The following is a 27258-nucleotide window of genomic DNA, read 5'->3' as shown; positions in this document are numbered from 1 at the left end:
CAATGAACGAGCAACTAAGTGGTAGTTGCACAAATTTACATTTTTATTTTTAAAATTGGGTATTTTAAAGTGCCACTATTTATACAACTTAAACATTTCTATGTATAATTTTTTAAAAATATTTTATTAGCCTTCTGCCAACGTATTTGTCACAATCCACTGCTTTTGCTCTTTAACCATGACAAAAGTGTGGCTAGTGTTACGATGATGGTTCGAGTCACACACCCGCCCATGTTTCCAGGTAGCTTCTTGGTTGGTCCATAATATGTCACTAGTTACTTCAGGTACGTGTGCTTTTAGTTTTGAAAACAAGTTTTTTTATAAATTGTTTGTATACTGAAAGATCATATTTATACTCCGTCGTGGTAGTCTGCTTTTAAATATTACAGCTACTTTGAGATATTATCTAATAAGTTTTTTAAATATTTTATCATTGTTAGCAGCTACTCTGTTAGGTACATCAGCAGCAGTTCAGTATACTAAAGTAGTAGAAAAAGGAACGAAGCGTTTTTTTTCAACTTACCCTTATTTTTTATATGTAATTTCTCAAATTTATTGTATTAACTATACTGAATAATTATAATAACGAGATGTAAAAATAGAGTCAACACAATTCTGTGCCTTATTCAGGGCTCGAATACCACCTCCCACGAGACACCTCAAAAAGAGCCAAATAGTGAAAAAAGCCCCGATTTGAACTCATTGGGGAGTTTTGCAAAAAGCCGGTAGAACAATAAGTAATCATTAGTGAGGTACAAGTCGGTATTTGAGTGGGTTAGACCTTCGTTTTTATTTTTTCCGTAGTTAAGTGAACTTCGGATTAGATAACACCTATTTGTATTTTAAGCAGTTAAGAACCGCTGATTTGAAAAGAGTACCCACATTCATTTTATTAAAATATTCTGGAATAATGAAAAAGAATTATACATTTTAGAGAGAAAGACAGAGAGTGAGTGAGAAAGAAAGAGAGATAGAGAGAGAGTGAGAGAGAGTGAGAGAGAGAGACAGAGAGAGACAGAGAGAGAGTGAGAGAGAGACAGAGAGTGAGTGAGAAAGAAAGAGAGAGAGAGTGAGAGAGAGTGAGAGAGAGACAGAGAGAGAGTGAGAGAGAGAAAGTGAGAGGAAGAGAGTAAGCAAGTAAGAGAGAGAGAACAAATTAAGTGAGTGGGAGTAACCGAGAGGGGAAATTAAAAACAAAGGGACGAGATAAAGCAGACAAAGCAGACTTGAATATAGATAGATCTGTGTACATGTGAAGATATATAATTCGACAGCTAGGTAGGTAGGGAGATAGATAGATATAGATACTAAGTGTGTGTGTGTGTGTGTGTGTGTGGGAAAGACAGTGAGAGAGAGAAAGAGAGAGAGAGAGATTGAGAAAGAGAGAGAGAACAAATTAAGTAAGTGGGAGTAACCGAGAGGGGAAGTTAAAAACAAAGGGAAGAGATAAAGCAGACTTGAATATAGATAGATCTGTGTATATGTGAAAATAGATAATTCGACAGCTAGGTAGGTAGGGAGATAGATGGATATAGATATTAAATGTGTGTGTTAAAATTATTTTTTTTAAGTTGTAGAAAATATGTTTTGTAAGGTTTTATATTGCATTCTAGATCTGAAAAACAAGAAATAACTTCTAATTAAATTCAAAAACATTTTCCATCATTTCTGCTTAACAAAAATGGCTTTCTCCATTATTTAGCTTATTTCTATACAAGTTCACAATAATGTATTATACCAGGGCTCTGAGTTTTAATTTTTCTGATGGTTTATCGACATAATTGTACAACTCGGAATAATGTTTTATCGCTACACAGAGAATGAAGGATCGAGCCCTTCAATTTTCAAGAAATGCACTTAGTCCCTTATTTTCTTAATCGTCTACCTTAGAGTTCGTGTCGTACAACAATAAAACGTACATGCGAACGCGGACTGAAATTTTCCGAAGACCAATTCGTTGTTCGCTTCGTTTCGGCTCGTCTCGGTTCGGCGAAGGGGGCGGACACTACTCTTTCAACCCTTTCCGCGATCAGTCGTGTGGTGGCCGTCATCGGGACTCATGTACAAAAACTACAAATATTACAATTCGAAGTGGTCTCGGTCCTCGGCCGATGATTACACGGGCCACGACAGGTTCTGCCAGGAGAGGGTCGACAGAAAGAGGCGAAAGCCCGTCATTTACACCAAAGCTCAGAGTCAGGCTCAAGAAAAGGAGAGAGACAAAGAAAAAACAACTTCCAGAGACATTAGTCTATTCTCTTGCGTCAAACAAAACAAAGAGCAGACACAGGAAAATAACAGGTTTGACTACGTTTATGACAGACAAATTATATTTTGAACTCAAAACGTGAAAATAAAATTAGGAAAGAAGAATATACCAAAGCTTACGTCACACTCATAAAATAATGCTTAACATTTACATACAACAATTAATATTTAAATTTTAAAACATCATTACTTCAAAATATAATATAATATCCCCGTGTGGTATGCGAGTGGTGGTGTCTGCATAGCAAATATCAAAATAACATTCTTTAACGAGTAAATATGATAAAAAATACACCATAATGCTTGTTAATAAATTTTTTAAGTAGAATATCATTTTCACGTTTGATTTCTGTATGTCTCGCTAAATAAAAACCAACAGTTTTTGCTTTATCACATTTGACATATTAAAAATTCAAACAGCACTTTTTTGGTACATTTTCTAGCACTGAAAGAACAAGACAAAATATATTCTTGTATACTTAGAATTTAAGGACATAAATTGAATCAGTCAGAATATGCGGAAAGCTGAATTTTGTGACTGAATAATTTATTAATTTTTACTTATTTATAATTGCTTTTAATATTACAAATATTTATTTGATAATTTGTTTACATTCCTCCTACATGTGGGTTTCCTTTTAATTGTTACCATTTTATCCGTATTCTTGTATATGTATTTACATTCTTTGTAAATACGAAACCTGTACAACATAAAATGTATAATGTATATTATTCTGTAAATAAAATTTATTATTGAGCAAACACAAAAAAGAATCGAGTAAAATATTTTTTCTAGAAAAGATTACATATCCAAATAACCACAGATATTCTTGACATTGATTAACATAGAAACTTTAACCTGGCACTTAAAATTATTAACTAAAAAAAGTATTTTTGTTTATCATTCGTTCCAAATCTTCCATTAAATTAATGAATCAGTTAAATTTTTATATGTAGATTAAATAGTTCAATATCGCGCACGTGTTTGAGTGTTTTAATTGCTGACAAAGGAGACTACGAAACCGATTTTATTGAAACTTTTTTTGGTCATGCTAGGTCAACAAATATTACATGTGGCTCATCGTTCTTGTCAATGTAAGAGAGGTAAAAACTTTTTATGTAGATTACATTTTTTGTTAGGTGGTGCTGCACGACTATTCAGCTGTTTAGGACAGTTGTAAAAGAGCTAAAATTGTCACAATAATCGCCGACCTTAGAAAGGAATAACACTTTAAAAAGAAGAGAAATGTGTAAAAACTTTTTGAAAACGTAGGAGGATAAAATAATTTAAGCCGCTACGTCACCAATTATATATTTCATTATGAAAGATATGCTAAATGTCAAGTTCAAATTTAACGTATGAACCGAGCACTGTAAAAAGTAGGTTAAAATATTTTTTTAACCTCAAATCCAAATTAATATTTGTTAAATATACCACCAAAAACTTCCCATTAAAAATATAAGAAAAATGATATTTTGCCAACAGCTTCGATTTTTTCTAAATTCATAAAAATGGAATAGATTTTATTTTGAAGGGTTAGTTTTTCAATAATGAGCGTGTGGCACATTTGGGAATTTAATGCTATAAAATAAATTACAATTAATTAAGGTTTTTAGTTGAGATGAAAAAAAGCTAATGGCACGAGAGGGATTCGAACCCATTAGTTCATTTTCATCTCAACTAAAAACCTTAATTAATTGTATGTATTAATTGGTCAAGCGGACCACGAAATTAGTGAATTTAATGAAGCTATAAAATAAAATTTGAACAATTTCATGTGGAAAAAGAAGAAAACAACAGAAACTATGAACAAGATTATAAAAATGATAATAACTTTGTAGGTTTTTCAACCATCTACAATCAACTTTACAAGGGTTTAGAATATATTAACCTGCACATACTGCACAAACTAACTCTCTATAAATAAATTAAAACAGGAGATATAAATTAAAAGGTTTCCGATGTTTTTGTTGATTTCATCCTTATTTTTGTCACTTGTAATGAAATATAAACTAAACCTTGTCGACATAAACTGAAGTAAAAGACATTCCCATTGAAATCGTTTTCAGAACATCGAATTTGAACAAAATCCAGAGGAGTTCAGAATTTGAACTTGACCACAGGAGGAAAGATCACAACAAATACAGAAATCAGTATTTTACAATGCATATTTAAATTTGTTTTTCTATTCCTAGTTCAAGATCCTTTTGGATCACATTTGTGTTCTTCATCATGAAACGTCTTGAATTAAAAACTGCTGGTCGATAGCTACATCCTTAATACGTTCTTAATTTTCAAAAATTTCCTCCTGGCTTCACAGGTGAATTTGAAGTTATCGTAAAAAGTACAAAACTAACATTTCCCAATTTTTTGAATTTACTCATGAATGACTGATTCTAGGAAAACAATTTAAAAATCACCTCATTCGGCGTAAAATTTTGTAAAAAATGAGACCTAGTGCAGGTCTGTGGCATAAAAGGCTGAGAAAATAGGCATTTCCAAAGTTCGCCATTTTTCCCTGCAAAAACCAGGTGGTCGGTCTTTGATGGTCAGTGTATTTTCCTCTATGCTATTTTTTAATAAACAAAAAAATAAATAGTTGCGTATATAGGTTTTTACTCCCAAGCAAATACTACAGATTGTTAAAAAAACCTAAAATAAAATCGCGTGCGACTTTTTAGTATAATTTCAACCGATGAACGACAATCACTTTGCTGCAGACTTAGGGCCAAACACGTGTCTATTATGCTTTGTTGGAACGAGGAAATATTTTGTCTTCCAGTTGTTGTTGTTATAAAGTTAAATTTGGATTAAATTCAATTGAGTTATGAATTTTTAAGAGGATCAACAGGACACAAGAGAAAAATTTACCGATCTAATCCATCTCAAAAATATCAAATTTTTATCTCGATGAAAATTCATATGTAATTGTTTTGAAGGGTGTTTAAATAATTAATTTCCAATTAAAACTATCGATTGATATATAACAACCCTCAATTACAGTAAAAAAAGACAGAAATCTATTGTTTAAAAGTATTATATAAATTCCATTTTAAAAAAATCTAGACGGATTACGGGCTTTGGCATAAATGCACGGTCACGTGGATAATATTTTTTCACATAATCCCACGAAAAAAAAGTTAATTAAAATCGGTGATTCCACATCTGTATGCTTTCACTGTTTACAAAAATATTTCTACCATTTAATATAATATACTAATATTAAATTTTTATATGTTTTTGTGTCCTTTCTGTTTGCTTAATTTGAAAGAAATATACTAATATATAAAAATTCCCATTTTTCACGCATGAAAATATCGTTAACTTTTTGGACTTCACAAGCTTCCAATTAAAAATAATTATTCACTCTTCTTGTACACCAAAGCACGCAAATTTAATTGTTTTCTTTAATCAGCGCAAATATTTTTTTATATGAGAAGCATTAGCCAAGTAAAAGTAAGAAAAGTTTTCAAAGATAAATATTTTAAAAGACAACCACGTTAATGCTCAATTTGAAATAATTTTATGACAGAACGTTGGCTTAAAGCTGTAGTGTGGTTAACTTGAATTTGAACAAAATGTTAAACGGATGTGTTAACTATTTGGTACCGAGAAAGAGATCTTTTTTAATGCACCTTTTGACAGTCTTCCTTCCAATTCCAGACTTCTATTTGAATTAGATTTTTCACAATCACATTTAAATAATGGCGTTTTGTGAAAAAAAATTGATTTTTGAAAATGATATATGGGAATATTTTCTATTACAGAACTAGTTTGAATTACGAAACAACTTTGGTGGTAAGTGAGAAGTAATAATTTATTACATTAAATTTCATGACTGAAAGCTACATGCTGCACAATATTAATTCGTTAATTTTGTTGTACCGAGAAAATTATGTTTTCGAATAATCAAGTCGTGTCAACATTATTAAATACGATTTAAATGCAGTATAAAAAATCACGTTTTGTATAAATCGAAAATGGCCTTCAACATCTTATGTTTAAATGTATCGAACAGAAAATGCAAAGTATCAGTGCACTAAATTTAGCATACTTTTCTTATTCTCCAGTGTAATTTAAATTAAATCTTTCTATAGCACAATTGTAAGTACGACAAATCATTTACGAAGAATGAATTCGGCTAAACCAGCAATTCTTTGCAGTCCTGCCGAAGTGTAGCCCTCTGCGCCTTATAAACCGGCTGATCATAAATAAAACATAACATCCCTTTCCCACACTCCCTCTCACTTTTGGTTACCTCTTATATATACTTTTGATCAATTGATTAAGTAAGACTTGAAGGATTTTTCTACCAAAAGTTCAAAATCCTATGGGTTGTGATGGAAAATTATCAACAGACCACGTTAGAAGAATAATTGCATACAAATTTTAACCAAACAAACTTCACCTTATCCACCTATCATTTTCCTTTTTTGTACAAATGTTTTGCCGTTTGTCCGTTTTGATCGAACTGTAAATACTTGACAATCAACTTGTCAGTTTTTACCGATAATACTATGTATCTAAATAGAGAAACACTCTTCAAATAATTCCTTGATTTCGCAAAAGGGAAATTGTTTTAATGGTTTAGGTTTTCATATTGATGTGATACCAACCTTAATGTATTTAGCTTCAATTCGAAAAAAATAAATAAAGAAAGAAACCTCAGTTTCTTTATAATGCTTTTGAGGAACCGTTAATTTAGACTTTGAAACTATGTCTAATAATTTACACTGTTAACTAATATACAAATTTACACACAGCATTAAAAGTTATGGTTTCAACCTAGAATTTATGAAATTAGCTTACTAGAGTTGACGAGATTTAATACCTTTCATTGTACTGTTCAATCTTGAACCTACGATTACGAACATTATACTTTTTTATTATAGTTCATTTAAAAGTTTAAACAGGTTATTAACTCCAGCTTTGTACTGTTAAAATAAATCAAACAAACTGTCATATGTTGGTAATTCAGTTTTCAATAGATAAATTGCATTTTGGGCAATTATTGCAGGTAATTATTGTAATTTTATTTCCTTACGTAACGGGGGGAAATCGGTTGTAGCGTGTAAACAGAGCTGCGATTTTTTTCTTTTATTACCTGTTTTCATTTTTATAGAATATAATAAAATCATGCAAACAAGTGATTTGCTTTTTTATTTTAGTAAAGGGGAGAAATAGCCTTTCTTATAGAGATGTTTTTTTTCTATTGTATGGTGATTCCGGTAATAAATTGCACCAAATGGAATCCCCTCGTAAATAATTTCTCTACTCGTCAGGTTTATTGCAAAGCTCTCGACCTAATCTGATATGAGACAATTTCATTTTTTTAAATTTTCATTCTATGCACCATATCAATACGGATTGTCTTTTTCCCTGAAATTGTGTGAGAGCGATTATGGTTATTTTTGATCATGATTATTATGGATTATAAAAAAATGAGTTTTTCTATGTTTGAGCGTGGATTTTTGAACAAGCAAACAAAAATATATAGGTTTTTCAGTGAAGATTCCTTAAGTTTAATCTCTCTCAAGAAATGAACGAAAATTCCAATTTGAAGCCAAAGTAAAAAAAGGAGAGAAAACGTTAATGTTTAAACTTTTTCTAGTTCGACAATCTGTAAGAAAAAACCTATCGTGTAATTCAAGATTGAGTGACATTCAAAGCGTAAATTGTATCACGACTGTTTTTGACGTCCATCGCCTCCTTAAAACCACATAATCTTTTGATAACCTAATCCAATGTTTGCTACATTATTACACATTCCTTATTTCATTGCATAATTGGAAATTTACGAAAATTTTTAATTTATTTATTGCAAATATGTTTTATATTCATTAGCACTTGTCCTTTATTTATACTAAAACAATAAATGCAAGTGAATAAAATACTGTAAAAACTATGAATAAATCGAAAATTAATCCTTTTTAAAGTTTAAATTGCATGCTAATCTTAATTGTTTAAATCGTATTCTATACATAAAAATCAGTTTTGTTTACCCCTTACTGTAAATCTTCTCATCAGACAGGACTAATATATTCTAATGTCTTGCAGATTGTTTTTATGTTTAAAGTTTGAAAATCAAAATTCTGCGTAAGGTTTGTTTTCTATTATACAAGAAAACGATCCATTTCGTATGAAATTAGTGACGTTGGATAGATACAAGTGGATAAAATTACAGGCAGGCGAAATGAAACTTCCTTAACCACGTTTAATGTCGGACATGGGTGGAATAATATATTTGGACAGCCATCAGAGAAAAGTGGACTTCATTAGTGAACAGAAATGAAATTATATTTCCTGGTTAAGGAGGGATTCGCATTTCATGGCGGATTTAGACTTAGAAATTACTACTTTCTCAAATCAAAAGGCATTAAGGTGAAGAAAATAAACGTAACGCGTTATAACAGATATTGATTTATGACCGTGACATTAATTGGAGCTTCATTAAAACAAGGGTAAATTGAACTTTTGATAAGGCGCTTGCCATGTCCCATTTACCAATATTAAGTGTGGGAGTTTATTATAATTTTTTTTAACGTTGTTGGTGAAATCTGCATTAAATGAAAAAACGGAAAAAGCGAAAAGAGAAAAGTGATCTGCAATCGAACCCGGGGATATTTCATATTTCGATTTTATATGAAAAAGACAGAAATTATTTTCGCAACAATCAACTAATAGGCAGGAAACAAATCATACACCGTGATAAACAAACGCCGGAAGAAATTTGATTTCTCTTCCTCTATTATCTCGCAGTTTAAACATTATTATCTACATATATGAAAAATTGGATAACAAAACTGCGGAAAATATTTTTTAAGGATAAATAACATGATTTACTGAACTACAAATATACACTATCCATCAAAAAACCGACCATCTGGCTTTTGCTCGAAAAAATGGCCAACTTTGGAAAGGTATACGTTTTTAACCTTTTAAGTCATAGACCTGCGCTAGATCTCATTTTTTAAATTTTACGCTGAACAAGATAGTTTTATCAAATGTTTTTCTGGCTTCAGTCATTTATTAGTAAATTTAAAAATTCTGGAACATGTTAATTTTTGCACTTTTTACTAAAATTTTAAATTGAGCTGTGAAGCCAGGAAATCGACTTGCAGCAACCCCTATAGGAATCGATAGGAAATTTTAATATGGTTTCAATTGGCTATCTTCCACGTTGCTAGATTTCTCAATTGTTTTCGAGTTATTCGCGATTTTTTGGTGAAAAACGTAGTTTTTTTCGTGCTCATGGAAAACACTGATCGCTAAACATAAACCTATTGTTTCACTACGTTATTCAAAGCCAGAATTGCCACACAATACCTGCGAAGTGAGAAGGAAAAGTTGAAATTTCATGATGGGGTAAACAAGTGGTTATCGACAGCAGAAGCATTCCGCATCCCAAAAGGTTAAAATAAGAAAAGTGAGAATTGTCGCTTCCCTGGTCACTTGTTTGAAAAAGTCCTCGAAAAAAAGTTATTCGTCCCAAAATCGCGAAAAACTCAAAAACGGTTGTGAAATAGGGCAAAATGGAAAGTGACCAATTGAAAGCTAATTAAAATTTCCCATCGATTGCCAAAGGGCGCCGCTCCAGGATAAGATGAACAAAAAATTTTCTTTTTTCAAAAATTTCCTCCTGGCTCCACAGGTGAATTTGAAGTTTTCGTAAAAAGTGCAAAAACTAACATTTCCCGATTTTTAAATTTACTGATGAATGACTGATGCTAGGAAAACAATTTAAAAAAATTAACTCATTCGGCGTAAAATTTTCTAAAAAATGAGACCTAGCGCAGGTCTATGTCTTAAAAGGCTGAGAAAATATGCATTTCCAAAATTTACCATTTTTTCCTGCAAAACCAGGTGGTCGGTTTTTTGATGGTAAGTGTATTTTTCTCTATGCTATTTTTTAATAAACAAAAAAATAAATAGTTGCGTATATAGGTTTTTACTCTCAAGCGAATACTACAGATTGTTAAAAAAACCTAAAATATAACCGCGTGCGACTTTTTACTATAATTTCAACCGATGAACGACAATCACTTTGCTTCAGACTTATCATTCTGTAAAGGGTAATTTTCGTTTTGCATTTTAGATAAGGCTCCCCCTTATATCAGTTGCGACATATTGGTCACAAGTCTTTTTACATGCGTGTTCTATTGCGCCAAGTTTGGGTCATTATCTAAATAGGTTTGACTCAAAATGAAGTCCTGTCGATTTTGTCGATTCGGTCACTAATCACCACACATTTCTACACTTTTGTCTTTCTTTCACCTAGTAACGACCTTAAAGAAGATTTGAACTCTACATAACCTTATGTTATTTAGAATTTTGATTTACATGAAAAATTTGAGCCTCAGCTGTTGTTTTTATCATAACTACATGGATTTAATATTCGTCTGCGAGAGGCGTTACTGTAAGAAACGTATAAAAATCACATTAAGAGCTATTGGGGGCGTCGGTGGCCGCAACGGTTTAGGCGTTGACACGGCGCTCATCACTGTAAGGTAAAGGTACTTACAAATGGGCTTTTTTTTCAAAAACACCGCCACCCTGAGGGTTCATATGACCTCTGCCGTTGCGAACCCTCTTAAAAAATATAAATAAATAAAAATTAAGAGGTATTCACGATCCTTATGTTAACTCTGTTAACTCTGTTGTCGTGTTGGATTTATTACATTTTTATTTTAATTAAATTGAAATTCTATTAGAAAGGGAAAAGCAACTTAAGACTATACATACACTTTCTCAGGCGAAAGTCGAGAGGACAAGGATAAATTGGAAATTTAAATTTTCTGGGAAAAAGTGCATGTGTTTGCTATTTCGTTGAACAACAATACTTACACATTCACTATACGTACGCCTTGGACTAAAAATTCCTTTAGATTAGATTCGTTTAGGGTGAAAAACCCCTTCTTAACTTACTCAATATAGTGCATTCGGGCTTGAAGTGGAATACGGTTTCATGAAGTGAACGGATGCCACCCCCTTAGTCACAAAGCTATTTTCAAATGAAGAACGTTGCAATTTTCGTAATCACCAAATTCAAAAATAGTTAAACCTATGATCTTACTTTCATTTAGGCTAAAGATTCGGATGCTATGAGAGGACTTTGCATAGAGAAAAATTCTCAGATTAGTGAGCAAGTTGTAGACAATTATCCAATCTGCTGGCTTATTTTGGATTAAAGGATTGGAAATAGATCAGCCTAATCAGCAAGATTAGCCATATTAGGGGGATTTACACTGTGCGAAATGGAGATTTTCAATGGGCAGACCATTTGTTATTTTATAATTTGTTGAGCTGTTACTATGGACAACCTTGCTTGAGAAGATCATAACGTATTTATAATTGAGGAAAAGTGAAATTTTTCTCTGTGAAGATCAAAACCAGTCTCTACATATCATCTAATTAGGAGAAGAGGAAGGTATTGCAAGTATTTTTTAATGAAATAATTTCTGTTCTGTACTTTTTTTACTATTTAAAATTGCTTGTAGCCCCCACACCTAGCACCCATAATTTAAAATTGATCTGCACACTAAAATACTTCAAATTTATAGGGAAGGTTTTCAGTGACAATGTTGTCAATCAATAAAATCGCTTTTTTTCTTGGTTCCAAAACAAAGTATTGCTTCAAAATATCGACAATCTTTGACGAGAAATCAAAGCAAACTGAAGAATCGATGTTAAAAACTTGTATTAAAAATTTATCAGGATTTGAAAAATTAACCTAAGTCAAGAAATAAATATATTTATTTCTTTTAAAACACATTTAAAGTGTTTTCAAGCATAGGAATAGAGGAAGGCTGATTTAACTATGAACAATGTGAGAAGACGACAAGAGGTTTGTAACTAATTACGCTTTCACAATCCTTGATGATGATGCTGTGGGTATTGAAACATGAGAACGACAGCCAACTTCCAGGCGTATTAAATTAAGAAATTACATACAGCATTGGTACTACTAAAACTACAGTTTGAAATAAGAAATACTTCTCTACAAGCTTCTCTGATTTTTAGAACAAAAAATAGCATCTTTAAAAAAACGAGTTATGCCTGAGTAACCTTTCTTAATGTGACAATGTTGGCAAAATTTGTCAAAAATGTTATGATATGTAATCTTTAATATTTCCAAAAGGTTGTTTACTTTTACTTGGTTTTAAAACTGCGATCAGAACGATTGAGAGGGTACGTGCTGTTCAGGCGAACACCCAGCTTTAGTTTCTTGAAGGATTACAACGTAGGACAAAACAGGTCTAAAAATAAAATAAGTTGCCTAAAAGAAAACAACAAAGAACAAAAAAAGAAGTTTTTACTCACTCTTGTTTTTATTAGAAAAATAGTTATGTCAATGAAATCATAAATAAATACTTAAACTGATTTTAGATTAAATTAATGCTAGTAAAATCTCAGTTAATCATAGTATTTTTGGTATAATATCGTGCTTCATACATCATACACATTAGATGTACAATCTGACAAAAAAATTGTACGTTATTTTATTTTAATTATTTATATGGTGATTTGTTGTACGTGTTTACCAAGTTGTTAGTTTCTATAATAGTTGTTAACTGAATTAAAATTTAGTACTTTTTATTCGTTTGTGAACGTCGTATTTTACGGGCTAATATATACCAATATATCTTTATCGTTAAAAAAAAATTATAACAGGTCTACAACGACGAAATGGGACTTTAAACGCCAACTAAATTGTTTCACACCTCTGATATTTTTAATATACAGTTAACACCAAGTTTACTCGTACAATAATGTCTTTTTTGTGTGTGTAAAGATTTCGGTTTGTATTTAATGGGCAGCAAACCCGCGTTTTAAAAAAGAGATCACACAAGGCATAGTTATTTGTGAAAAGGGGAAAGGACGAAAAGATTACGCAAAAAATGTATCGTCCGTGCCCCAAATAGATAATCAGAACAGTCAGGAGTCACGCTCTTTTGAATAGCATCAGGATTGTAAGGGTTTTTTCATGAAATGTTTATAAATAATAAATCTTTTATTCTATCCGTATTGGAGAAAATATTAATATTGGATTCGAGCGCAAGGAAATATGCTAAAATGAATGAAAATGACAGAAAAAGCGTACACAAAATTATAATTTGGAAACTTTGTATTCCAGATTTTTTGTCAAAATCAGTTCATGTTGAAGTAGTTTTCCCTTTTTTATGATAGGTTTTTGTTACAACATGATTTCTGGAAAAGAATTATATTGGGTATAAAAGTTACTATTTTTTAATAAGTTATATAAAACTCTTAGATAATAATTGACAATAATAAAACAACAATATAAAAATACGAGTTAATAAAATTATGAAACTGACACTTCTATCAATCATACAAAAAAAATCAACTTTTTTGTTGACAGAAGGTTACGATGTTTAACACATTATTTTCAGTTTTTTTTTATTCCACAATATTTTGCCTATATTTATTATCCAGTCGAAAACACCATCGCGATCAATGTACATTATCGAGATATAATAGAAATGAACTGTTTTTGGTTGAAAAATAATCTTCAAAAATTTCTGTCAAGTTTTTTAATCCACAGCATGTTGGCAATATTTAAAATCCAGTCAGAAAGCCCACTTCATATTAAATTTGCTTTTTCACCTATATTAGACCTCTAGCTTCAGTTAATTGTTGACTGCAGATGATGAAATTGTCACGATTAGTTCAGAGTTTCCTCATATTATAAAAGAAACTTAGGTCCTTCCTAAGTAAACAATGAAGTTTGATTTTCACTATGATCGCATCGCAATACTATTGTGACATTTCTTCTCGTAATTTTGTATTCATTTTTTCCAATTCAGTTGAGTAAGAAGTTTCCTCTCTTTTTGATGATAACTTTGTCGATATATNACATCTACGCTAGTTAGTTATACTTAATATCTACTTTAGTTAGTTATACTTAGCATCTATGCTAGTTAGTTATACTTAACTTCTACTTTAGTTATACATAACATTTCCGCTAAATAAGTTTTAAACGATAATTAACTATAAAAAATAACAACTATGTAAAAGTACAAATTGGTCATACTTTAAATATATAAAGATTTCAGAATTTGCCACGAGTAATACACACATTAAATAATGACATTTTTTCGTTAATAACAATAAAATACAAAATAGTTATAGGAGTGAAGCTCCTTTGGGAAGAATGCTTTTTGGTATATCGGCCGTTCTTTTTCTTTAACTCTAAATATACAGTATTCACATAAAATCCTTACCTTAGGCTTCCGTTCCTGTCAGTCCACGTCCCAGCATGGTTTCAGAAATCTTGATACTATTTCCTCCACTATAGTGAACAAAGAAATTAGTTAGATAATTTCCAGGATGGACCAGAATTTTGATAAAGTCTGGAACTTTAGCGTATTTTAGCAACTTAAACGCTTCCTACATTTCTTGGTACCTTATCAATGAATCGTGTTTAACTTCTTGCTGGTTCAGAGTGAAGTGCAGCAGCGAATACAAGCCGGCGTCCCACAAGGGACCATTGTTGGTTCCATCCTGTATATCATTTATATTTCTTACATTCTTATCCCTCCACCATTATCACATCTGCGATTGGCGCCACGGTTTCTCCCTCCAGTTCTTCCGAAGCCAGCATCCAAGCATACCTTGAGCTTAACAAAAAGTTGTAATAAAATGGAGGACAATACTGAATGAGAAAAAATATACCAAGGAAGTTGACAAAAAAAGTCTCGCCGTACAATGTACATTAACAATTAACAAAAAGGAGCGGCTGGCTTCCTCTCGAATCCGATACATGGACCATCGAATCCATCCAAGCGTCCTTACATAATTCTCTTATTACGTCACTAACCTCACTATCCAAAATTGCCTCGGGAGTCCTTTTGCCAGAGAAACTGAGCCGATCCTGCTCCAAAAGTTCTAAAATCTATCCATCATCAATCATGCTCAAACATTCTTTACACTTTTTCAACTCGAAAACAACAAAAAACGCCCTTCAGACCTCGACGTCCCTAAATCTCTCATATTGAGTGTCACCGTGGGCTACTTAGTCGTAACACGTGTCCTGTGTATGCATTCATAATGTCATCGTTTTGACCTAGAAAAAATTGAAATATGCTCGTATCTGTAATATGTATTTTGTTATGTAGAAGCTACAAAAAAATTGTTAAAAAGTGTATAAAATTTCTAGGAAAATATAACATTCTTATCTCAAAAAAAAAAAAAAAATAAATAAATAAAGCATAGCTTGCTACTTCGTTTATCACTTCGACTAAGCAAAACATGATTCAGTTGTGTTGCTAAGGAAAAATTTATCAGACGTGGGCTACATGAACTCACAATATTGACTATGTATATGAAATGATATCGTAAATTGATTATGATTTTTTAAAAATTTTTGAAACAAATGACACAAATTCACTAATTTCGTGGTCCGCTTGACCAATTAATATATTACAATTAATTAAGGTTTTTAGTTGAGATAAAAATGTCAATGGCTCGAGCGGGATTCGAACCCACGATCTTCGGCTTGATACGCCGCTGCTCTACCACTTGAGCCCGATTACACGATATTTGAAAAATGGCAAAAAGGAGGGAAAATTCAAAAGGTGCGGTTGAGATGGGAAGTTGGTGTCCGAGTTGATCGAGGTCACGATAGCTCAAGTAGTACAGCAGCGGCGTAAAGCCGAAGATCGTGGGTTCGAATCTCTCTCGAGCCATTGACTTTTTTATCTCAACTAAAAACCTTAATTAATTGTAAATGACACAAATTTATCATTTTTCAATCAATAATACTGAAACCCTGCCACGACACTAAAAACTAAAAGGCCAACTTACAATTCACGTTGATTCAAGCCGTCATCCCTGCGTTTGACATTTCATTAATTGATCTGGTCGTCCATTCGACGTCGAAGTGCCGATGTCAAATCGAAACTGACAGGTGTTAAGGGGGTTAGTAGTGTGATCAAATTTCATTTGACTTCTAATAAAACAAAATTATTAAAGTACTTTTAGCCTGCCATCAAATGTTTCTATTCCTTGCTTGTTTTTTCCCTTGACGTTTCTGTGTTGTTTCTCTGGTTAGTACATGAAAGCTATTTCTAAAAGAAAGAAATACGACTGGGAAATTTTTTCATTAAAACTGGTATTAAATTAGAATATTAATTTTTTTATTAAACCAAATCGAATTAATAAAAAAACCAAACTCGTTTCGCAATTAACAGTGCGGTTCATCAAATCTCATTACCAAGAACTAGTCCCATAACATTAACTAACATACAACCCACTCCAACTTTCAACCCTGACAACACTCCAAATAAGTTGAGTCATTACTTAGAGAGCTTAATTAAAATGTGTGACATTTTTGCCTGAGTCGAGAAAAAACCTGTAACAGACGTGTAAAAATTTAACTTAAAAACTAACATTTTTTTGGGAAGTTAAAAAAGCATAATCTTGATTTATATTTTAATTAAATAGCATTTAATCCATTACTATATTTTTATTAATAAATTATTAGAATTATAATAACTCAATGTGAACAAGGAGTCTCTGAAAAGAGGTGTGATAAATGCTTATTTAAAGAGGCAAAAATGCGATTGAGGTTTCATAGATGCCATCAAATACCCATTTCTATCCACCCATATCTCCGATAAGGGAAACATAAGCCTGGCTTAAAATCTCCTGACGCATGCTAAAGGCCTGTCATTTCTATCAATCACTACTGACTAGAGAAATAATTTTCGTATTAGACTTTTTCCAAGCCGGCCGAATGTGCCTAAATTGACACTAAGCTCAGCAGCAAGTAGGATCGTGTATGTGACAAGTGATCAAGATATTTTGTAAAGCAGATAGAAAAAGTGACCTTTTCTTTGTTAAAGAAAAAGCTGAAGTCTTCAAAAATGCTGCCAAGTGTTTTATTGTACAATCTTTTGCCGGCATTTGAATTTCTGACAAAAAAGTTCAGTTCAACTAAATTTCACTAGTTCATATTTGAATGTGATATTTTTCTTACAGTTTGGGGCTGATGAACTTGAAGCTTCGTTGTTTCAGATTATTTTGGTATAGGAGTAGGAAAGAAACAAAAAGTGTCGATAACGACTAAGGTACATAAAAATATTGTTTCTATGTTTTTATTTATTCAATTAACTAGTTTTCGTGGTCCGCTTGACCAATTAATTAAGGTTTTTAGTTGAGATAGAAAAGTCAGTGTCAAGAGTGGGATTCGAACCCACCTTCGGCTTGATATGGAGGATCGAAGTCACGATAGCTCAGGTGATAGAGTAGCGGCGTATCTCGCCGTAGGTCGTGGGTTCGAATCCCGCTCGTGACTCTGACTTTTTTATCTCAACTAAAAACCTTAATTGATTGAAAGTTTTTATTTATTTTCAAAAAACGATCAGCCCGTTGTTAGCCAATTGCAAATATGTTACGTGTTAATATTTTTTTAACTAGAGAAGACGTTCAAACCTTAGAATTTTTTTCTTTTAAATTAAAACATTTAGCTTTTTTCTTGTGTTTACGAATTATAAAGTTTCCCCACATTTACTGCATTTTTAAACGTTTATTTTAAGAAAAACGATCCTAAGTATTGCAAAGACTTAGAAATCGAGGTCTGTTGACATAAAATCATAATTTTTCAATTTTATCGTATTTACAATACAAATTTGATCTGTATTTCATAAACTGCATTAAATTTTGCACAAGATAACATTTGCGTTGAAAAATTCGTGCTTCCGAATACATAGTAGCCGGTCAAAGTATAACAAATGGCAAAACCCAAAACCCTTGTTTTTTTTGTTTTTTTAAATACTCACTTGTGGCTCGTGCAATGACTTTTACATCAAAATTGCCGGGGATTTCACCGAAGTTGGCTTATTTTATAAGCATTCCAAGGACATACTCTCTTCTACATTTTTTAAAACTATTCTTAGTGATGTGAGGTTTTCCAAATTTAATTAGGTTATATATTTTTTATACAATTCTTTAAATTTAGATGTAACGTTATTCTTCAAAATTAACTTTTGTTCAGTATTGTTAATATTAATAGTGCCGAAAAGATTAAATGAATTCTCTTCTGCCCAAAGATGAAAACATTTGTATATAAATTGTATATTATAATAATAGTATGGAAAATTGTATCATCTCTTTTGCTTCAGCAATAAGCTAAATCGAGTAAGCAAAACGGTTAACCTAAAACCCATTTTTATGCTATCCACATAGTAGGAAAACAGTGAAACTTTACGCGAGGGGAGCGTTCGGCGAAGCCCTCCCTGAATTTGTTTGATCCTAAAAGATAACATACTCCCTCGGGGAAGAAAACAACTTAGGCATGCATAGGGGAGAGATGCCGTACAGAGTTTACGTTCTGCGGTCGGACATGACAACATCTGGAGATTTTTATTTGAGCGTAATTGAGCCTGGCCGAATTGGTCGGTGAAGCGCTCTTTTACTTTCTGGGAGTTTAAATTTGTAAAAACACATCGATAAAAAGTAGTGGAATCACGAACCGGTTTCTATTATAAATATTCATAAATACCAGGCCGTGACATATAGATGTGTAAATCTTTTATTAATAGACGAAGCACCCAATATGGATTTTCAATGCTAAGAATAAAACTGGAGAAAAATTAGTCTGTGTTATAACGGCATACAATCATCAAAGTGCTTTTATAAGGAGGAAAATTGTAGTAAATACTTACCCTTGACTGTCTAGAAAAATACGTTAGTCGGGTTATAAAATTACAAAAAAACAGATCAGGAAAACATAATAGTAATACAAATAATACAAAATAAGGATTAATTCGATTTGTATTGTTGGAAGTGACCTAGTTGAATAATTACGAGGATAATTATGTTGAAGATTTTTGTGTTTATATACATAATATTCCTCATTGTTTGTAGGTGCTTAAAAATTTACCATTTAACCATTCGTCGATCCTGTGCCATTTTCAAGTCATAAATTATTATTAACGGTATTATTAACATATTAACACTACTGAACAAAAGTAAATTTTGAAGAATAACGTTTCCTCTAATTTAAAGAATTGATAAAATATATGATAACCTAATTAAATTTCGAAAACCTAACAAGAACTACAATGTTAAAAGATACTGAGGAGGGCCCATAGCCCCCCTCAACACTGCCTGAGGGGCACACCTGTGCGGTACGTGGAGAAGGTGCGGTTCCTCGGCCTCCTGTTTGATGAGAAGTTGAGATGGCAGGGTCACATCGACGCCGTCGAGGTCCAGAGCAGGAAAACCTTCTCACTGTTGAGATTTGTTGGCCACTTTAGGTGAGGAGCGGACAGGGAGATTCTGTTAGAAATGTTTGACTCGCTGCTTTGTTCGAGGATCTTTTATGAATGTATGTATGACTTACGAAAAACACGCCTGAGAAAGCGCGATAGGCTCTATTATCAGGGTCTCAGAGCGATCTCGGGGGCGTTCAGGACCAGCCCCTTGGCCAGTCTGTGCTGCGAGCTGGGGGTCTTGCCTCCCGAATTTTGAAGAAAGAAGCTTACCCTCGGTTACGCGGCCGGGTTCTTGGCCAAGTCGGAGCACCCCCTCGTTAAGAAGATCCACCACTGCCCGTACAGAGTTGTCTACGATGGGCTTCGCTAGCGGCGAAAGCCAGGACGTCCCACTCTCTGGATCGGACCATCGCGATCAGGCCCCCGACGCTAAACACGCAGTAGAAAATATGATAAAAGAAAGATGGCAGTGTCAATGGGCGGGGTCGTCGAGAGGCTCTTGCAAATCAAGAGCACGACCGGTACATAGCCCTTAGAGAACCTGAGCAGGAGACGAGTGATCGTCCTGACCCGACTGAGGATTGGCCATACGCGGTTGACACACGGACACCTGCTTTTGGGCCAAAGCCCCGCAGGTGCCCCTTATGCAGATGAAGGTCGCTCGATGTGTCCCACATAATAGAGGCGTGCCATGCCTTGGCTCCATACAGAGAGCGTGTAGGCATGACGCCGGATTTAAGAAGAGTTCTCGAACCGGTAGCGAGTTTCAGAGTCCCCTGTTCCGCTTTTTAGGGGAATTGGGAATTTTTTATGGTATATAGCCTTCAAAATATATGTTTTGTGTTTCTGTGTCTTGTATGAGTGAATGTATTTATTGGTGTGTATGGGGAGGAGCTGATGGCGAAGTAGCTTTTCCATCGCCTCTCAGATTGTATGTATGACTTGGGCCAATGGAAGGAAATTTTATAAAAATACTCTAGAATATATAAAAAAATCTAGGTTAGTTAATTATAGGGAATAGGTAGATGGAGAAATATCGAGTACTCCATCTACCAAACAGTATGAGTGCGATCAATGTATATAGGTATGAATGTATTTATTGGTGTGATTGTGTATCCTGTGTGTAGCGGTATTATGTTAGTGCTTCGGGGCTGGAATGACCAAGCTGTCGGATGCCCCGTCAAAAAAAAAGATGGAATTATTTAATTAGAGGTCACAGAGAAAATAAACATTCCCAATAATTATAAATATTATTATATAATATGAATATGAATTTGAACCGCCAATGAATGGGTCTTATTTAATTAAACAGAGCCCTTCATGGGCTTTAATCAGCACTAAATAATATGACAATTTAGTGCAGTGGGCTATATTAGATATGCTGGTAGACTCCAGAAAGGGCAAATGTATAATTGGACTAACTAGTAAATTACAAGTAGTTAAATTATTGATAACAGAGGAACTGGAGTCGTGAGAAGTGGCTACAGTGAATATTGTTTAGTTTATATCCATATCATATACTTTTTGTACGTCGTAAAATTGTAAATCACATAATAAAACTGCCGTAGTTATGTGATAATTTGTGATACGTTTTCCCTGAAGGCAATCTCTTAGCGTTGGCCTACTTTGTGAACCAGTTCGTTTTAATTTATTTTGATACACTGACTTGTTGTTGTTCGTACTCAGTAATCATTCAAAACAAATATTTTTCAATTAATTAAGGTTTTTAGTTGAGATAGAAAAGTCAGTGTCACGAGCGGGATTCGAACCCACGATCTTCGGATAGATACGACGCTGCTCTACCACTTGAGCTAAAGTAACCTCGATCCACTCGGACACTAACTTCCCATGTCAATCCCACCTTTTTGAATTTTCCCTCCTTTTTGCCATTTTTCAAATGTCGTGTAATCTATTTGATTCTTGGCGACAAATGAAATCGCCACGGAGAGTAAAATAATCCCGCTCGTGACACTGAATTTTTTATCTCAACAAAAAACCTTAATTAATTGAAAGATCTTTTAGAACATATAGAAGAAAAATATTAGTTTAAAATTAACTCAGTTATTACGGCGAGAACTGATACACTTCGGCAAAACAAAATGATTTGCTGTTTGCCCTCTTCACCTAAATAATCTTTTTTTAAATAACTTAGGTGAAGAGGGCAAACAGCAAATCTTTTTAGTTCGTAAGTTCTCGCCGTAATAACTGAGTTCATTTTAAACTAATATTTTTCTTCTATGATGTTCTATAATAAATAAATCTATTTATTGATAATTTTACAAGGTAATAGCAAAGAAAGGCATTGTCTAAGCATAAAAAATCAAGCTTCATAGTATTGGAATGAGACCAAGTTTGGCAATAACATTACTCGGATATTCCTTTAGGAATTTTCGTATTAAATGTTAATATTATATTATAATATAAGCTGTTCTGCCTTATGCGAGATAACAACAGGAAAAAAACGTTTTTGAGCGCAAGTGAACTGATTCTCAACATCCGTAAACAACTATTCAACGAGGACATTTGGGTCAATATCAATTCATAAATCACGCTTCCAAAAAAATTGGGTTAATCAAATTCAAAAGGGCATTTCCAACGGTGCTTTGTGAAAATATAAAGGGCATGGGAAGTTCGTTGCCGTCAATATTTTAGTTAGTCTGTTATCGAACCCACATAGATCATTACAATATTAGAAATACATAAATGACCTTGACCAATAAATGACATTGGTGTTTTTGTGTACCAATAGATAATCTCTTTCTTAGTTAGACTTTTCTCTAAATATTACTGTTTTCAAGTGCTGCAGTGACTGTTCGTTCTCAGGTTTCCTCCAGACTGATTCACGGCTACCTGATGGGGTTTCTTCTCTTCAGTGAATAGGTCTTCTTTCTTCTATAGTCCACGATTGGTGTTCATTTACAAATCTCTCCATATTTTTATTAAACCTTTCACAATAAAAGGTTTTCGATTATCATAAAACTATATATATTTAGGACATACACATAACGGTGTTGTGTTAGAAATAATCATAATAAATGTGCTAGTCGTGCAATATGAATTTAGTACTTTAAAAATTTAAATTCTCTCATTTTCTATAGGCAAGTTGAGGTTTAAGTGAAAAGTTCCTTTCAAAGTGAATTTAGAAATCGAAATTGGGTCATCTGATTCCTTCCTGTAGTTCTTGGCCAGTTCGGAGTACAATGGCTATCCGAGGTTAAAATACGCCCCAACCTTTCTAATCGAATCGAGCCATAAACAGCGCTTCCTATTTTGTTTCTCTTTGCTGAACGGGTTCGTAAAAATTTGAACGAAATACATCATACTAAAAAAAATAGCAATATTAAAATAAAATTTAATTTTTTAACCCAAAAATTCTACCTAAAAATATAGGCCGAATCGATCTAAAGCCCTGATTCCATGGATGAGTGTAACTTAAAGGTCAGCCGAGGCAAATATAGATTTTTATGGAAACATTTCACAAATAGAAACAACTCAATTTAAAATATAAATGTGAAGTTATTTAAATTATCACAACAGAAATAATGAAAAAGATCTTTATTTTTTGTATATATACAAACACTTTTTGTTTATATATATATTCCATCCGAATTATGACTGATGCGTACGTTTTTGTTTTGTTTTGAAATTAGAGCGACTGTTTCAAAGTACTGTTTTAAGAGGACTTAAAACAGGTTATAAGACCGAGGTAGTAAAAGATCCCAATAAAACCATGGCTACGTAGTCATTATTAGTAGGTAGGACAGAAACGCCAGGGCATGACAATATATGTCTTGTACTATCTTCCGAACAAACTTTAAGGAATAAAACGGTAAATATATAGTCAGGAGAGAAAACGTTCAGAGGTACATGGTTTCTTCATAATTATTTCAACCGATTTCGGTCATGCCTGAATTTTGCTTAGACAGTTGCCAGTGCTAGTGTTAACACGATTTCGGGTTAGTAATTATCACTTATAATTTTTACATTCAAACCAACTCTGACGTAAGTAATAAATGAATGCAGACAATGAATATCATCATTACTATATTGTGTATATAACATAAGGAAATTTGCTAATAAATTGATCATGGATATCTGAAGAAATTGTGTAAATCGATTGTACGTTGCATTGAAAATTTATGTTATGGCCAGTCAAGTCTACACGAGGATCTCAAGGTTGCCTTCACTTCATTTCTCTTTCTCACTCACTCACTCTTTCTCACTCTCTCTCTCTATCTATGTATCTATTTATCTATCTATCTAATCTCTCTCTCTCTTTCTTTCTTTTTCTTACGCTTTCTCTCTCTCTCCCTCCCTCCCTCTCACTCTTTCTTTCTCTTTCTCTTTTTTTTCTCTCTCTCTCTCTCTCGCGATCTCTCTCTTTCTCTCTCTCTCACTCAATAAATTGATCATGGAGATCTGAAGAAATTGTGTAAATCGATTGTACATTGCATTGAAAATTTATGTTATGGCCAGTCAAGTCTACACGAGGATCTCAAGGTTGCCTTCACTTCACTTCTCTCTCTCACTCACTTACTCACTCTTTCTCACTCACTCTCTCTCTCTCTCTCTCTCTCTCTCTCTCTATCTATCTATCTATCTATCTCCCTTTCTTTTTCTTACGCTTTCTCTCTCTCTTTCCCTCCCTCCCTCTCACTCTTTCTTTCTCTTTCTTTTTTTCTCTCTCTCGCGATCTCTCTTTTTCTCTCACTTCTCAATGGCGCAATGGAAAGCACTGTTCGACTATTCGACTACACGGGTTTCTTTTTTACCTTTGTGTGTGTGTTCTCATTGGCCTAGTTTCATAAGAAATCGAGTCTATGGCCTAGAAGTGATAGCGTGACTTAGGTAGTTAAAGACTGCCCGACGAAGCTTCGTGCATATTCCGTGCCGTAAGGATCGCTATATAATACCCACCTCATAACCTTATAAGGTATGCTTTGTCGCAACTTAGGTGGCGTATTTTCTCGTATAATTTTATAGAACGTACGAGGTTCCAATACGATCTCATTCTGGAACAGATCCAGTGGATTATGAAAGATTTACAACCGGCAGTATCTGATGGCTTAGAACGTTCGATGAATATGAGGCATAGAAAAACAGTAGTATTAAGATGTTGACATTTGTAAACAGTGACTATTGAAAGAAAGTCGTAAACATAAAAAGTCGGCGAGCCTGCAATGTAGGATGTTTTTGGTTCACCAATGAATAAATCATTACACTAATACATTGTACTGCGCAATAATTTTCTTCGAATGTTAACATATTTCTAATACTCAGCAGGGAGTATCAAATTATATTTAAACAAAAAATATAATCGTGGAAACAAAAATGTTGCTTAAATAAACACAAATTTAGAATACACTGCCCGTAAAAATCACCCTACAAATATAGATTCTTGTAGATTTTGATCTTAACACATGTTTTATTGACATTTGAGATTAATCATAAATTGTTTCTGTCTGTTCTCCAAAAAATTAAGACATATCAATATTTCTTTCAGCGGTGTTTTAGCCCGGGATAGCAACTTCTATTCTGGTAATTTCATTTGTGTTATAATGAGTCGGTTAAGACGCGTTGGAGACAGGTGTTAAAAAACTGATTAAAAGAAGACGAGAGCCTTAGTTCAAGAAGGCCCGTGCAAGGCGTCCTTCGTCCTTCTCACCATACAACATTACACACACACGCACACACAGGGAGAGAGAGAGGGAGAGAATGAAAAAGACAAAGAAAGATATTAGGTAGATTGACCGAGTGAGTGTAAGAGCAAAGAGGGATAAACATATACCGAGATAGATAGAGATAAAGATAGAGAGATAGACAGTTATCCGTGAGAGATGAAATTATATATATATATATATATATATATATACGTAGATAGATAGATAGAGAGAGAAAGAGGGTGAGAAAAGAAGAGAGAAAGGGTGAAAGAGAGAGGGGAGGGAGAGAGAGAGAGAGAGAGAGAGAGAGAGAGAGAGAGAGAAAGAGAGGGATTAAGATTAACAGCACTAAACCAATCGTGGACTATAGAAGAATGGAAAAAGTCATACTTATCGATGAACGAGAAAGGCCCTTAAAAGTGCAGATGTCTGCGAAAATTTTTGGATAATACCTGAAGAACAAAAAGCCAGTGCTCACGCGGAAACATTGATATTTGTCCAAGGTCAATTTTGTTTTAGGGCGACATTTCTGTGGAAGCATGTACCGAGTTATCATATCTAAATTGGGCCTTCGATGTTTCAAGAGATCATCCTTCAATACAAATCAAGGGTAGATTTCCAATTAAAAGAGAGTGTAAAATAATCCAACTGGGAAAATGGGACAAATCAATAATTATAATTGGGAGTTCCGAATTAAACAATTTTCATTTTATACCTATTTGAAATTTAAGTGACACAAAATATGCATCTAACTTATGTCATTTATTGCCAAGGTTTTCCAGGCTAATTTAGAATTGCCGAGAAATTAAAGGCCCGTATTTCCCCAACTTTTCCTAATTCTTTCATGCTTTATTTTATTCCGTTTGGCTACTTACTATTTTAACAATTATTTGGTTTTGTAAATTCGCTATAGGTTCTAATTGGTAATCACTGTAAATAAGACGTAAGTGTTTTTGTCTTTGTACCCACATTGACTGTTGTAATTGAACCAGTTAACCTAAAGATGGTACACACTCCCTACAAGATTTAATAGTGCCATTTATGCCTTTCTTAGGTTATAAATGATTGCATATGCATTATAATGCTCGGCCACATAAGACAATATGTGTTTCTGAGTACGTGTACACCACCGCTATCCAAGACAATCGAAGAACTTTTGGTCAATCTCAATAGAAAGGTTCGGTTACGAAATCAACCCATTACTGTTGAGTTGGTAAAAGTAACTGTATTGAAGCTGTAGTACTACATATGCCACAGTATTTTCTAAAAATGTTTTACATGTTTGCCCAACAGCTAATTAATTAAGGCTATTTTAAATAAATTGTATTAAAAAATTTGAAAAGTGTTTTTTTAACATTTTTCAGTTAATTAAGGTTTTTAGTTGAGATAAAAAAAGTCAGTGTCACGAGGATTTTCGAACCCACGATCTTCGGCTAGATACGCCGCCGCTCTACCATTTGAGCTAACGTCACCTCGATCCACTGGGACACTAACTTCCCAGCTAAAATTTGTAAAAAAAGGTTAATAATTTATGCATCCTGAAAATCCAGAGAGAGAGAGAGAGAGAGAGAGAGAGAGAGAGAGAGAGAGAGAGAGAGAGAGAGAGAGAGAGAGAGAGAGAGAGTGATCTGTTTTTTCCATGAACACGTAAAAAACCATTTTTTGCCCAAAAATCGCAAATAATTCGAAAGTTGTTGAGAAATCGGTCAAAATGGAAGGTGACCGATTGAAAGCTTATTACAATTTCTTATAAATTGCGCCACTTCAAGATCGATTTCCTGACTCCACAGCTCAATTTGTAGTTTCCGTAAAAGTTTAACATGCTCCCGAATTTTTGAATTTACTTGCATGACTAAAGGTAGGGAAACATTTAAAAAGCTATCATGTTCTGTCTAAAAATTTCCAAAAAAATGAGACCTAGTGCAGGTCTGTGGCATAAAAAGCTAAGAAAATGTGCATTTTCAAAGTTGACCATTTTTTCGTGCCAGGTGGTCGGTTTTTTTTGCTGGGCTGTGTATATAGACACATTTACCAATATATAAAGATTCAATCTATAAACACGTCCATAAATATATTCATGCTTTATATTGCG

The 27258-nt window shown here is 33.4% G+C and overlaps 1 protein-coding gene across 5 annotated transcripts in view; it reads left to right on the top strand.

Moving 5' to 3' along the window:
- LOC106660890 (slowpoke-binding protein) overlaps positions 1-27258 on the top strand; it is a 111891-nt gene that overhangs the window by 36836 nt on the left and 47797 nt on the right. The window contains exon 1 of one of the 5 annotated variants that reach the window (XM_024230600.1): positions 1987-2301. The exons of 2 other annotated variants lie outside the window; for them this stretch is intronic. In XM_024230600.1, coding sequence (XP_024086368.1) covers positions 2060-2301 — 242 coding nt within the window. In that variant the 5' untranslated portion in view covers positions 1987-2059. Of the gene's footprint in view, positions 1-1986; positions 2302-27258 lie in introns of those variants that run through there. 2 more of the 5 variants (XM_014383919.2, XM_014383918.2) reach the window with 2 other exon arrangements.

This window comes from Cimex lectularius, unplaced genomic scaffold (assembly GCF_000648675.2).
Source record: "Cimex lectularius strain Harlan isolate CLEC.00 unplaced genomic scaffold, Clec_2.1 scaffold61, whole genome shotgun sequence".
In the NCBI taxonomy this organism is placed as follows: Eukaryota; Metazoa; Arthropoda; class Insecta; order Hemiptera; family Cimicidae; genus Cimex; species Cimex lectularius.
Note: the sequence above shows the minus strand (reverse complement) of the source record. Positions and strands in the feature narration are given on the sequence as shown.